The following is a 13340-nucleotide window of genomic DNA, read 5'->3' on the forward strand; positions in this document are numbered from 1 at the left end:
TTGGCAAATCTTGTGGTTGCGCCGCTGAAGTGGTGAAACCCTCCGGGTGATGAACGTGCGCACGAGGTCATCCGGCGTGGGGAGGCCGGAATCGTGCATCTCGCAGATGAGGGTGTAGATTTGATTGGTTTCAGAGTGGGAGTTACCCGGGTTGTAGGTCTAGTTAAACTTTGTTGGGTGTTCCTTTTACATAGGAAGGAAGGTTGATGAAGTCCTCAGTACCGGCATTCTTGACATAGAAAAAGTCTTTTGCCATCTGCGACATGAGTCAAGGCCATTCACCCGGATGAATTTGGTGCTCCGGCGCGGTGTAACCATAGCCGCGCCACAGGTCAGCATTGGCTTATGCAGAGTTGGGATAGATGGGTCCTAGACAGACTGAGTCCGAAGGTTGTGAGGCCATGCCCACAGCTCGATGTTGGGCCATAAACCGAGATAACCCTCGGTAAAAGCCACAAAGGATGACAATAGTGTGAAGGCATTAGCCGTAAGATGATGGGGCTGAAGCCGGAATTTATCCAGGAAAGCCTAGAAGAACCCATTGCCTGGGAGCCCAAAGCCGCGGGCGAAATGGGCAAGGAACACAACTACTTATCCCTCCTCTGGGATTGGCTCTAGCTCGCCCTTAGGAAGTCTACATGTAACTTCAGGAGGAACATGTTTGGTTTTATACAACCAGTCAATCTCTATCTAGCGTACATTGGAGCCCTCCCAACCTACATGATTGGGCTGTGCGTCGGGCTTTGGCGCGAGATCTTCGGCCCCTTCAGCCTCCTCTGACAATGGGACGGCCATAAGAATTTGTTCTTCAAAGGACATCGTGTCGACGAACTCGGGCAAAGGAGTAGAGGGAATGAGACCTATGGTTCATAGACTTGAGGAGAAGATCTTAGAAGAAACGAACAACCTAGCGGGCAAAAAGCTCAAAAGGAGAACAATGGCAGAGAGAAACCATGCAGAGAATAAAGGAGAAAGATGCAAATCAGACTTACCGTAGATGAAGCGGGGCGCTGAAGAGCGAATCGGTGGTGGCAGCGCAGCCTCCGCAGGTTCTGCGGCGAAAATGATGGTGAGGATCCCCGCGGCGGCGCTCCTCCACAAGTTCCCCACCGGTGACGAAGATGAACCGCTCGAGGGAGACGAAGGAAGAAGAAGGGGAAGTGCGGTCAAGATTAAAGAAACTGACCGTCGGGGTTACTTATACTCCTCGGGGAGATCGTGCGTCGCGGATCCACTGCGGTCGTGGGAGCTGTAACCACGTCGGTCATGGGCGATGAAGTTGTGTACACGGCCGCACCAGGGGCCACACGGATCCCGTGCGCCGAATTTAATGCACACGGTTATCAGTAAAACAACATGATTACGGCGACATCGTCGATTTGACTACACAGGGGTCTATCGGTCAGTAAACGGTGACCGCTGCCACTGACAGATTGGTAAGTTCCAAGATATTCCCTGACAAGTGGTGCAGGCAACGCTGGACACCGTAGGCGGTTTTACTAAGTGATGCTCGGTTAATCCGGGTGAGACTTATGCCGGCAAGGGAGATGTTCGAGTCTGAGAAAGGCTGGGATGTTTAATCCGGCGGGAAAGTTAATCTCGGATGGGAACCTGCCGTGGCCCATCAGCTAATGCCGCTGGACCACACCAACTTCGGGGACTGATGTCGGGGGGATAAACCCCGATAGGCTAACCTGGGCTATGTTTAGCCGGCACAAGAGGTTTATATCGGATAATTAAGATTATACGGGAGTACGGCATAATGATCTTAGGAATGTCGGGTAACCCAAAGTTCATCCGTCCGGAATAACAATGAGAGATAGAAGTTTCCGACATAAGGGAAACAAGAAGGAAATCCGACATAAGTAATCCGGGATACGAGTCAACCCAAACCGGGATGCCAAGGGCATGTTGGTACGGTGATCCGACACAAGACCAACGGTCTATTGCAGGTCAAAGATCCGTTCGTCCGGTACGAGACCAAGATGATGTATGATGGATCAACTTTATACGAAGCTCTGAAGCCAAAGCAAGATGCTGATGATTAAACAACAGTAGTCTGACAAAGAGGTGTCATCAGACAAGAGTCGCAGAGGGGAACGTCACATCCTGAGCCAAAGAAGCTTTATAAAGTAGGCTTAGGTAGGCTTAGATTCCCTTAGGGTTCCTTCCCTTATAAGCCACCTCTCCCCTATATAAGGAGAGGGGCATTCCCCTTGTGCAGGGAGAGCTCGATTGGCTAGTCTATACCGTACACTTCATCTTCTACCTTTTGTTCTTCTACCTCTCACCATTGGCTAAGTTCAAACCTTGTAGCTCCCTGTTGAGATCATATACATACAATATGCAGGAGTAGGGGTGTTACCTCCTCACGAGGGCCCTGGGCCTGGGTAGATCGCCTTGTTCGTGTGGGTTCGTGTGTTTCTCTCCTTAATCCTCCCCCGGTCCCCTCGGTACACATCGGCCCCAAGTTAAGCCTACCCATGGCATCTGTTTGTCCACCACGACGACAATTTTTATAAAAAATGAGGTTAAAGGATACTAGTAAATATCATGCATTTTTCTTAACATGAAAAGCATGCACCTTCAATAGGGGTGTAAATAGATAGGATAATTTTCACACAAATTTGTTTCAGTATCCATTTTTCAGAATCCATATCTAGTTTGAAGGAATTATACGGATAAGAGCATCTCCAGCCGCGTCCCCCAAAGCGTCCCCTAAAGGGATTTGGGGCGCGCCGGACAAAAAAACGTTCCCAACCGCGTGCCCCAAAGCCTCTTTTTTCTGGCTCAACCCAATAAGGTGTCCGACGCCCCGAGCCCGTCCCCGCTACACAGGGGATGCTCCGGGCGCGCCGGACGCAACGAAATGCGAGGCGAGGACACGCGGGCCCGACGCGTCAGCGGCACAGAAAAATTCGTCCCCTCTTTCATCAAATCGTGCCTCTCCCGCCACACATTTCTGCCCTCCCAACACATTTCACCTCCTATCCCGTCGATTCACTTTTCTCCCTCTCGCCGTCGCCGCCGCTACCTCTACCCCTCCATGGCGCCGCCGATAGGCCCTAAAAAAATGCCAAAGAAAGCGGCCACCAAGCCGTCGGGCATTAAGACGAAAGGAGCGAAGGCGCCCTTCGCGAAGCCACAGAAGGCGCCGGCTCTGAAGAAGAAGTCAGAAGGATGGACCGACGATCAATGGTGGCAAGACTGCCTTTGCTGCAAGATGTCGATGGCGGAGCGGATGGGACAGAGGGCGGCGCAACAGGAGAAGAAGACGGTGGCAGCACACACGCAACAGCACGCGCTGGCCACATGTATCGCCGCCACCAATGCGAGCCCATGGAGTACGTCGGGGCCAGCGTACATTTCGGGAGTGTTGTCCCCGTTGACATCCGGGTTCTACAACGACGTCCCCTCCGCCACTCCCGGGTGCATGACGCCAAACTTGTCGCCGCAGTACCATGATACGCTGCCGCATGACGGCTTCAACCCCAACGCCGTCTTCTACTCCCTGGCGTACGAGCAAGCGCCCCAACGCGAGCCAGGGCCCGGTGCGGACGGCGCCCCGTTCACTGGTCGCAGGGGCCCGCTCGAATTCGAGGCCGCCGGTGCTGAGGAGGAGGAGAAGAAGGGGAGGAGGAGGGGTGGAGGACGACGACAACGAGGACGAAGAGGGCATCGATGAAGAGGATGACGAGGACGCGGGTGCCGTGGAGGATGCAGATGATCTCCTGGAGGTTGATGTGGCCGACGCGAGGAAGAAGAGGAAGAAGAAGGTCTCGGGCACACGAGGCCCCAAGTGGACTGTTCTGGAGGATCAATGTCTCTGCGAGTCGTGGTCGACGGTGAGCCATGACTGCATCATCGGCGCCAACCAAAAGTATGGGAAGTATTGGGCGAGGATCAAGACGGAGTTCGATGAGCGCAAGCTAATCAACGGCAATTATACAACAAAGTGACAATGAAAAGGAGCCAAAAGGAAATGTCGACGCGATGGGCCATCATCCAGACATCGGTGAACATGTTCCATGGGTTCCATAGAGAGGTCGAGAAAAGAGGCGACATCGGCATCGACGTCAGCGTCGTGGTACGACTCTTTCTTAGATAATCTATAGCGCCTACATTTTGTTCGACGATTTGATTGTGTTTCTTTTGGTTAGCTCGACAAGGCCATGGATATGTACCGTAAGCACTCAGAAGGGCATAAATCGTTCGCGCTGATGCATTCCTATAGCAAGCTCAAAAAGAACGAGAAATGACAATTGACGCGCCATTTATTGTCGAAGGGGAAAGACGCATCCTCCAAGCTCGTTGGACTATCGTCAGACACCCTGCTAGAGCATGGAGTGTGCAAACTCTGTGGGAGGTGATGACCGCTTGTGTAATCATGCATAACATGATTGTTGAGGTAGAGCGAGATGATTCACTGTTTGATAATAAGTGAGATGTCCAGGGAGAGTTGGTTACTCCTCAAGGTGGTCCGGCATCATTCCAGGATATCCTCCATGTGCACCACGAAATTCGGGATCTAGCTGTACACAACCAGCTCCAGGCTGATTTGGTCGAGCACATGTGGCAGCATGTTGGCAACAATGCTGCAAACAACAATGAAGAAAATCCCGAAGAAAACAATGCCTAGAGCATTTGTATCGTTTTACATTTTTTTGAATAATACTTTGTCATTGAATACGTGGACAATAAATTTATGTAATAAATCTTAAGCATTTAAACTTATTTATATTTTTTTTATGCTTTTATAGTGAATTTAGAGGAAAATAGCAACTTCTATGGCGCCGCGACCCAAATCTGCCGCGTTGGGCACATCGCGCGATCCAAACGGACACGCGGACGCGGGACTCCATCCACATGTCCACGCAGCCACCCAAACAACCTAAAACGGCGGCCAGCGCATCCGTTTGGATCGTAGGGTTGGAGATGACTTAGAGCATCTCCAGCCGCGTCCCCCAAAGCGTCCCCCAAACCGCGCTGGATTGAGCGTTTGGGGGACGTGTTTTCTTCGTGCCGCGTTTGGGGGATGTCGCTCCCCAGCCGCGTCCCCCAAACGCCCCCCCAAACATTTAAAATACTTTTTTGGCATTTTTATTTCAATTTCCACAAACTAATACATAATTGGGAATGTGGTTTACACGAAGACACAGTTTGGAACATGGTTTTCCACAAACTAATACTCCCTCCGGCCCTAAATATAAGCCATATAGTTTTTGGCACGGAAATTAAGAAACACACTTTTGGGAAAAATTACACCTTGTTTGGTTAGGATTAACCCTAGGCAATTAACATGAGCTAATAGAGGACTTTGCATAAGCTAAGAAAACATAATTGAATCACTAAAAATATTTTCCATACAAGTGGGGCAACGTAGTAAACCTTATATTATGGATTTTTTCTCAAAACACTATATGGCTTATATTTAGGACCGGAGGGAGTACATAGTTTGAACCATGGTGGACACAAATATAAAATTTTGCAAAAAAACTAAACCTAACTAGGCCGTGCATCGAAGGTTTCCTGTGTTCGTTGCTAAGAAAGAACACTCGAGGGCACACCCAGTCACCCAAACTGGAAAATCCAGCGGGAGGATGGTGCCCTTGTTGGTTCTACCGATGAGGCGAACATCCAGAAACTTCCGTCCACGTATTCGCTGCAAAGAAACAACACTCTTCATCATCAGTCGCCCTCCTCGTCGGTGCTATCGCCGTGGTAGTCCCGGCGGCAGCGCGTCTCGTCGAAGACGCTCATGTCCCTGTCGCCGAAGTAGGAGAACAGGAGGATGAAGCCGGCTTCGAGGCTGTGGTGGCGCGCGAACTTCTCCCAGCCGATGTTGAGGTACATCTTGCCGCGCGCGTCGTAGATCACGTCGACGATCCACCGGTAGTAGCCGCACGCAGCCTCCCGCAGATGCATCGTGCGCGGGCGGTCGTCGCTGGCGACGTAGTCAGCGAAGGAGTCCGGCAGCCTCTGGATGCCGCGCGGGTCGCCCTTGAGGTCGAGGACGAACTCGAACAGCACGTCCAGCTCCACGTCCATCTCCGACGATGAAGACGACGGCGTGGGAGGCGACGGCGAGCGTTTAGCTCTGCCGCGACCACGACCACGACCACGGCCGCGAGGTCGGCCTCCACCTCTACCAGACATAGCGTCGAGTCTTGTTGAGATGGTGGCGGCTAGGATTTGAGAGAGAGGCGCTAAGGTTTGTGTGTGAGAGGGACGATGAGAGGCGGCCCTTTTATAGGCCGAAGGGAGGTGGAGGAGCGGTGGCGCTCATTAACGCCGGCACGCAGAGCTAGGCGCGACGGGACGCGTCGCTGCGCCTCTGCGGGAACTGCACCGTCGCTGCAAAGCCAATAACTTCCGTCGCGAGGTAGGCGACGGTTAGGTTAAAATTTATTGTGCCGCTGACGGGTCGGCCCCGCCACTCCCCGCCTCGCTTTTCGGTGTGTCCGACATCTCCGGAGGGTCCCCTGTGGGACGGGGACGAGCTCGGGGCGCCGGACACCGTATCGGGACGCGCCGGACAAAATTCGGATTTGAGGAACGCGGCTGGAACGATTTTTTATCCGGCGCGCCCCAAATTACTTTTGGGGACGCGGTTGGAGTCTTGGAGATGCTCTTAGACCTATGAGGTAAAACACCATTGTCTGAATCCAACAATAACAGTCATGGACCCACTAAGCAGGGACTCCCCACCCGTCTCGTCTTCCACCCTTGCGCTCCCAAATCCCAATCCCCCATTCTGTTAAACAAAAATTCCAATCCCCCACCAAAACCCTAGCTCGCACCGCACCATGACCCCGCCTCCGCCGCCGCAGCCCGGACAGGACTCGCTGCCGGCGCTGGTCGACGACCTGGTATCCGATATCCTCCTCCGACTCCCGCCGGACGAGCCGGAGTGCCTATTCCGCGCCTCGCTCGTCTGCAAGACCTGGAACCGCCTCCTCTCCGACCGCGCCTTCCGCCGCCGCTACTGCGAATTCCATCGAGCACCTCCCGTGCTTGGATTCCTTCATAACCGTTCTGGCCTCGCCCGCTTCGTCCCGACCACGGCATTCCGGCCTCCCGACACTGAGCACTGCTACGCCATCGGCTGCCACCATGGCCGGGCCCTCCTGCGCGAGCGCAGGTCCCCTGATTTCCTCACCCTGTGGGACCCCGTGACCAACGAGAAGCAGTATGTGCGCATGCCCGACATCCCGATGGCTTCCGCCAACGGCTTGGTGCTCTGCGCCACACCCGGCTGCGACCACCTTGACTGCCACGGGGGTCCCTTCCTGGTGGCCTTCGTCGGCTTCGACGCCGGCGGCGAGGGTGCGAGCGCCTGCCTCTACACTTCGGAGACCGGTGCGTGGAGCACGCCGTCCTATCTACAGCTCGATTCCTATCTCAACCCGCAGCCCCCCGTCGTTGTGGGAGATGCACTCTACTTGGTATGTGAGGATGGCGAAACAATCATGCGCTACAAATTCGCTGGCAAAAGGGGCCTATCACTGATCGAGCCGCCGGACGTTTACGAGGAAGGCGTTGTCCTCATGACGGTTGAGGATGGTGGACTTGGGATCGCTGGCCTTGACATGTCCACCCTCTACCTTTGGTCGCTGAAGACGGATCCTGGCGGAGTTTCGGGGTGGAAAACACGCGGGGTCATCAAGCTGGAGATGCTCCCCATCGATGACCTGAGATCATGGCGTCACTTGGTCGGCTTCGCCAAGGGATGCACTTCCGACATCGTTTTCGTGACCACAGATGCTGGCGTCTTCAAGATCGATCTCAAATCGGAAGAAGCGACGAAGGTGTGCGAGCATGGCAGCTCCCTCGTAATCTTTCCTTACACGAGCTTCTGCACCCCAGGTACTATCCTCGAGCCCACCAAGTTCTATATGTTTGACGTTTGTGAATATTCAGTGCTTTCTAATTTCTGAATTCTCAAAAAAAAAAAAATTGCAATTGGAAAGATTTACCGATGGACCAGTTGGCATATAGTAGTATATATATCATGCTCTATTGTTCTCTCTGAGTTGCCAGTAAGCTGCCATTCCTGGCTAAATTTTGCACTAAGCTTTCTGAGATGGTAGCATGCTTCAACTATTCTATCTTTTGCAAGAAGGAAATGGAGAGCACATTAGTTATTGGATGGATGATTGGCTAGATGACGGACATGACATCTTTCCTAGAAATTCCCTATGATCTTGTTAACCTAACTTTCAGCTTGTTTTAGGAAACTTAAGTTTCAGAAATTGTGATGTGAACAAGTTTTCTTTTTTCAGAGGGCATCAGACATATTAGATTCATAAGAATATTAGTAGAGTACTAGGTTTTTTTTTTGTATCATAAGCATATATAGTTCACTACTAGTACTATATATCTTCCCACCATGTTTGCCATGTTCTAAAAAGGTAAAACAAAAATACGGTTTGCTCTTTGTTGTCATGCTATGTGAGTCGTATCTGATTTAGTTTTCTGTGACTTTGGAGCTCGATGGAAATAATTTTGAAGGTCCTGTGCATGTATAAACCACAGTTTTGTAAACAATTATCTGAATTTGTCATCCAGTTCATTCATGTAGCATTAAGTTCCTCTAGTAAGGACTTAAGCTTTTGAGAACTGGGTGCTGGACCAGTGTTAGGGCAGCACAGTTGTGCCCCATGATGACCTGGGCTCAAATCGTGTAATCAAAATTAACATCGCTGGTTATTTCGTGTAGAATAATCAGTATTTCTTGTTTCATACCTCTTAATACAACGCCGTGGGGGTTTCTCCCCCTGTTGGTCAAGTCTTTTTTAACATCCACCGCTTATTGGGTCTTCAACCCGTTGCGACGTGCTGATAGTGCTCAGCTGAATGAGAGACCACATGTTCCTTGATTCATGAGTACCTCCAGTCAGGTCACGTCTTCTCTGAAAACTAGTGGGGTGATCCGCGGGTAGATTCCTTGTGTAATGTTTGCAACTCTACATAATTATGACTCATTTAAATTTAATCCCAACTTTCAATGCTTTGGATAAAAAATTAAATTTAAAAGAACATGCAGTACAAAGTTCATTACAATAAAATACAGTCCCATCTTCATAGGATTTTGAAATGTATTACTCAAACATTTAATAGTAACAAAAATAGGAACATGCATGTTTGCGATGCTAACTTTTAAAGCTTTGCTCACATGTTGGTAAGTGTTTGAATTTAGTTCCCCAAATTTGCTTACTCGGGATAGACATTTATACATAAAAAACTCAAAAGTAATTTTGTATAACCTTCTTAAGGTATCTGAAATGCATTACTTAAAACATGCATAAAGGGATTAGGCAACTGAACTCAAACATTTGCACAGTTATCTCATAAGGATCTTTTGTTGCAATTTTTTTTTTATCTCCCCTCAGTTGTATGCATGTGTAGACATTTAAAATGGTGAAGAAAATGCAGCCCAACATGAAAGTTGTAGATATTTTTTATGCTCTTGTAGTCTTATGATACTTGACGTGTACTATTACTTAAACATTTATATAATTGAACAAATATAGTCGTGCAACGTTTGTTGTTATGTAGTGTTCATATCAGCTTATTGGTCCATCAGTTATGTGACAAATTTGTTTTGTAGTGCTCATACATCTAGTAATAATCTCTTTTTGCAGTATCTGTTTGAATTTCTCCCTAATTTTGATTCATGAGATAGAAATTTAAAACTAACCTCATGTAGGCAACAAAACTTGGTTGATTTTTCATATGATTTTGTTAGCACATTGGAAAAACATTTCTTCTATTTCTTACACTTCGTTTTCATCCCGGGATACACTGGTTGAAATTAATTGCATGTCCAATGAGAAAATCAGTGTGTAGTTATCGCGTTTACAACGTCCATATTTGTTATGTAGTGTTCACACCATGATCCAGCATGTACAAGTTAAGGGTGTATCTTTGTTTATTTCTACAACTTTCACCATTTTTTCGCATATGAAATTAATGTTAGAGATATAGGCTCAATTCTAGATGGAATTAAATTAATGATGGGTTAAATAGGAACAACTTAAACTGTAGAAAGTATTGGAGAATATCAGGGATTAAGTATTGGTTAGAGTTGAGGAGGCTAAAAAGACTTACATTGTGAAGTAGCGTGAGAATCGGCTTTGTTTTACAGCTTCCATTTAGTCCTACCAGCCTAGCCTACGACAATAACTTTCATGTCAGATTAGGCTCAACTCTCAGTGAAGTTAATGAGAGATTAATTAGGAATAACATAAGCAGCAAAGAGTTGTAAATGAGACTTGATGCTTTAAGTTAAAGTTGAAAAGACTCCATTTCAAAATGGTTGCTTACTGAGAATCAGAAAACAAAGTATGTGTAATCTTGATATGGCACCCAATAAACTGCTCACGTCAGCCTGTCCAGAGCCTTTGTTGTAACCTTGCCTTTTATTTTCTTAATACTAGATGATACCCCGCGCGTTGCGGCGGGATATTTTTAGTGATGTATAGGATAAAAATTTACATATTTAGCTTTGTGAACGCTTTGATGTAAAGCGGCACATAACTTATTCGATAGTTAGTAAAAAAATATATTACATCATCTTAGTAGTTCTTAAGTGCATTGGTAACTATTTTGTGTCTTTCTAGATCTTTTTGTCATCGAAAAGGATATCCATGACATATCTTTTTCCATTTTTGATGTATTCGATTGTGAAGAGTGTATGATCCGATCCTACTATGCTTGTGAGATGAGCACATGAAAGTCCCCCTTGGTTCCCTTCTTCCAGAGTTAGATGCAGGGGCCGTCTCATATCCTTGAGTTTTTGCATTGCTTTCGTATATACATCTTGTTGGCTTCTATGGGTCGATCAGTTGAAGATAGAAGTACGCACGCGGCGGGTCTCAGTCTTGTCCTGAAAGATAGAAAGAAATTTACATGAATGTAGGAATGTGAAATATAAACAAAAAAATTCTTTCTGATGACAAAGAAATTTCTTTCTATCTATTCTTAAGTTGTGCACGACGGGCCGATTATCGGAAGAAGCTGAATGGTCTAATTGAGGGGTGACAGCAGGTTCGGACTGACGGCGTGGTCGTCCATGAATGCGTGAGATGGGATGACTAACATGATGGTTTGTACGGTTTTCAGAACTATCAGGTGCATCCATCTTTTCAAGCGTAGAGGGGAGAATTGAAAAGAAGAGGTACTGTTCTTGTGGTCTATAGACAATATATATCTGAAGACATGCATTGATGGAAGATTGCAGCAGAGAAAATTACAATGTAACTAAATAGTTAATACAGGAGAGGCAAAAAAATAAAAGGTGCATATGCTCAGCTAATGTAAATTCAAACATAAGAGCAGGAGGTTAGATTGAGGAGCAGGAGATTAGATTTGCTTACCAATGAAAGGAGTTGGTCTGTAGTGTCGTACAGGTGATGCTAGCTGCTGTTTCCTAGCTTGAGCGAGGAGACCAGGAAGTGAATATCCAAGGAATTCTTGACCGAGCAGACCGGGAAGTGCCAAAATCAAAAGAAATCCGGTGGCGATGAGGTGCCAGTAGACAGAATCGAACCAAAATAGTACGCTGTAGAGGCAAAACGTGGAGCGGATTTGCCAGCCGTAGCTTAATCTACCAGATTGGGAATACAGAGTGAGGCATTGAAAATAAGAGAGAGAGAGAGAGAGAGAGAGAGAGAGAGAGAATTAGAATCGGCAGCTGGCTGTACCTGCGCGGAGGCGGGTGGCAGTGATGGCGGGGCGAGCAGGGTCTCTGACTGAAGCGTATGGCACCATGGTTTTCCTTTTAAGTTGAGGGCGGTGGCGACTGATTTGTTGGATGGAGCAGTTTCTATTGCTAATTGCTGGGATTTATGAGATGTAATCATCAGGATTTGTGAGGAGGAGGCTAGAGGTCGGGGGTGGAACAATTATGGCTAGAAAATTGGTGGGCGGATGACGGAAGGTCTGGCGCAGCTGAGGAAGACGAACAACAGTTGTAGGGGATGGAAAGGTCAGACGTTGAGCGAGTCGTGGAAGGAAAGTTGCGAGGGCCAGAAGGATGAAGGCGGGCTATTTGGGAACCAAGGTCGCTACCACTCTACGGCCCAGGTCGGTCCAGCCCGCGTAGGAAGAATGTAGCGACGAAGCGAGACGAACGGAGGCAGGACGTACGTGGTAAAATAAAAGGGTGACGTGGCTTCACCAAAATGCAGGAAAATGAGGTAGTGGGGGATTCCTATTTAGAGATAAAAGATTAACCTGAGACCAGTAAATCACCACCATTCATTTTCTGTTATTTTAATAATATAATAGATACCCCTTCAATCTAATGGAGTATCTGAGATAAGCAATTAAGCATCCATTTGTGCACTACTTTCTAGGCAAATTTGTGCACTCCTTCAATCTCAAACATCCTGCTCCAGTCTGTTCGATTGCTATTGCTTATACTTAAAGAAAGGCACCTGCGGCAGCTGGGTCATTAGCGTCGGTGGGCGGTCAAGCATGCGACTCGTGCTGCTAGCGCTTGGTTCCTTGTCGATGTTACTTGTATTTTACCTCTTAATCTAAGTCTTGGTGCCGAATAAACACCATTGTTGACTTTGGTTCCTCTGGGGTGTTGGTTGCGAGTTATTAGCATATGTTTTTTTTTTGCCTTCATCCGCATTTTTGTTTCCATATTGCTGATGCATTTTTAAAAAACTTTGTGAGAGCTAGCGAGGTTCAATGTATGAATATGGGGAGCAGTTTTGCTTTCCATTCTAGGATAAATCTTACCGAGTGCAGAACTAACATACTCCTATTGGTGTTACTGAGATATAACATTTCTGAGTTTACTCTCTGTACATTTTCAGGTCGTGCTAACGGCAGATTACCATCTCCAGCGGCAACCTAGTCATCTATTACCTACCCTGTCAATGATAGTTCGTCTGTTGCTGGCTTGCTGCCATCCTGCAGTTTAAGTGAGAAGTGAGAACATTGTTAGTCACTATGACCAGTTATGGTTCTTGTCAAATTATCCATGAACATGTGTCCAAAACTACCTTGTAATATTTTGGCTCATCATCCTTATGTGCTCGCCGCAACCACCTAAATATTAGTATCTGTGTTCCTACATTCCCTGAAAAAATTATCCTTTGTGGTCGTTATGTCGTGTTCATTGTGATCATGACTTCTAAGGATTGATATTTGGAGAGCTTAACATATGTTTATTGCCTTCATCCCAGTTTTTGTGTCTGTTTTTTTGCTTAGTTAGTTTCATCCCAGTTTTTTTTGGACTGGCTTGCTTTTGCTTGTGCTGACTGTCGAGATACCTGCAATGCTATAGGCATAATTTATTTGTCAACTGGCTGCTGTGCTGTGCA

The 13340-nt window shown here is 47.7% G+C and overlaps 1 protein-coding gene and 1 long non-coding RNA gene across 2 annotated transcripts; one reads left to right on the plus strand and one right to left on the minus strand.

The window, feature by feature from the left end:
• Positions 1 to 7447: 7447 nt before the first annotated feature.
• Positions 7448 to 13064, plus strand: LOC124698587. The gene is made up of 2 exons (XM_047231072.1): positions 7448 to 7866; positions 12831 to 13064. Exons 1-2 carry the CDS (start codon positions 7470 to 7472, stop codon positions 12869 to 12871), a joined length of 438 nt encoding a protein of 145 aa, XP_047087028.1. The 5' UTR covers positions 7448 to 7469; the 3' UTR covers positions 12872 to 13064.
• LOC124698588 lies at positions 10590 to 12218 on the minus strand. Its single transcript, XR_007001013.1, has 3 exons — positions 11706 to 12218; positions 11379 to 11608; positions 10590 to 10888 (listed from the first exon to the last, which is right to left on the minus strand). It is a non-coding gene; the product is annotated as an uncharacterized LOC124698588 (long non-coding RNA).
• Positions 13065 to 13340: the final 276 nt, after the last annotated feature.

This window comes from Lolium rigidum, chromosome 3 (assembly GCF_022539505.1).
Source record: "Lolium rigidum isolate FL_2022 chromosome 3, APGP_CSIRO_Lrig_0.1, whole genome shotgun sequence".
Taxonomy (NCBI): Eukaryota; Viridiplantae; Streptophyta; class Magnoliopsida; order Poales; family Poaceae; genus Lolium; species Lolium rigidum.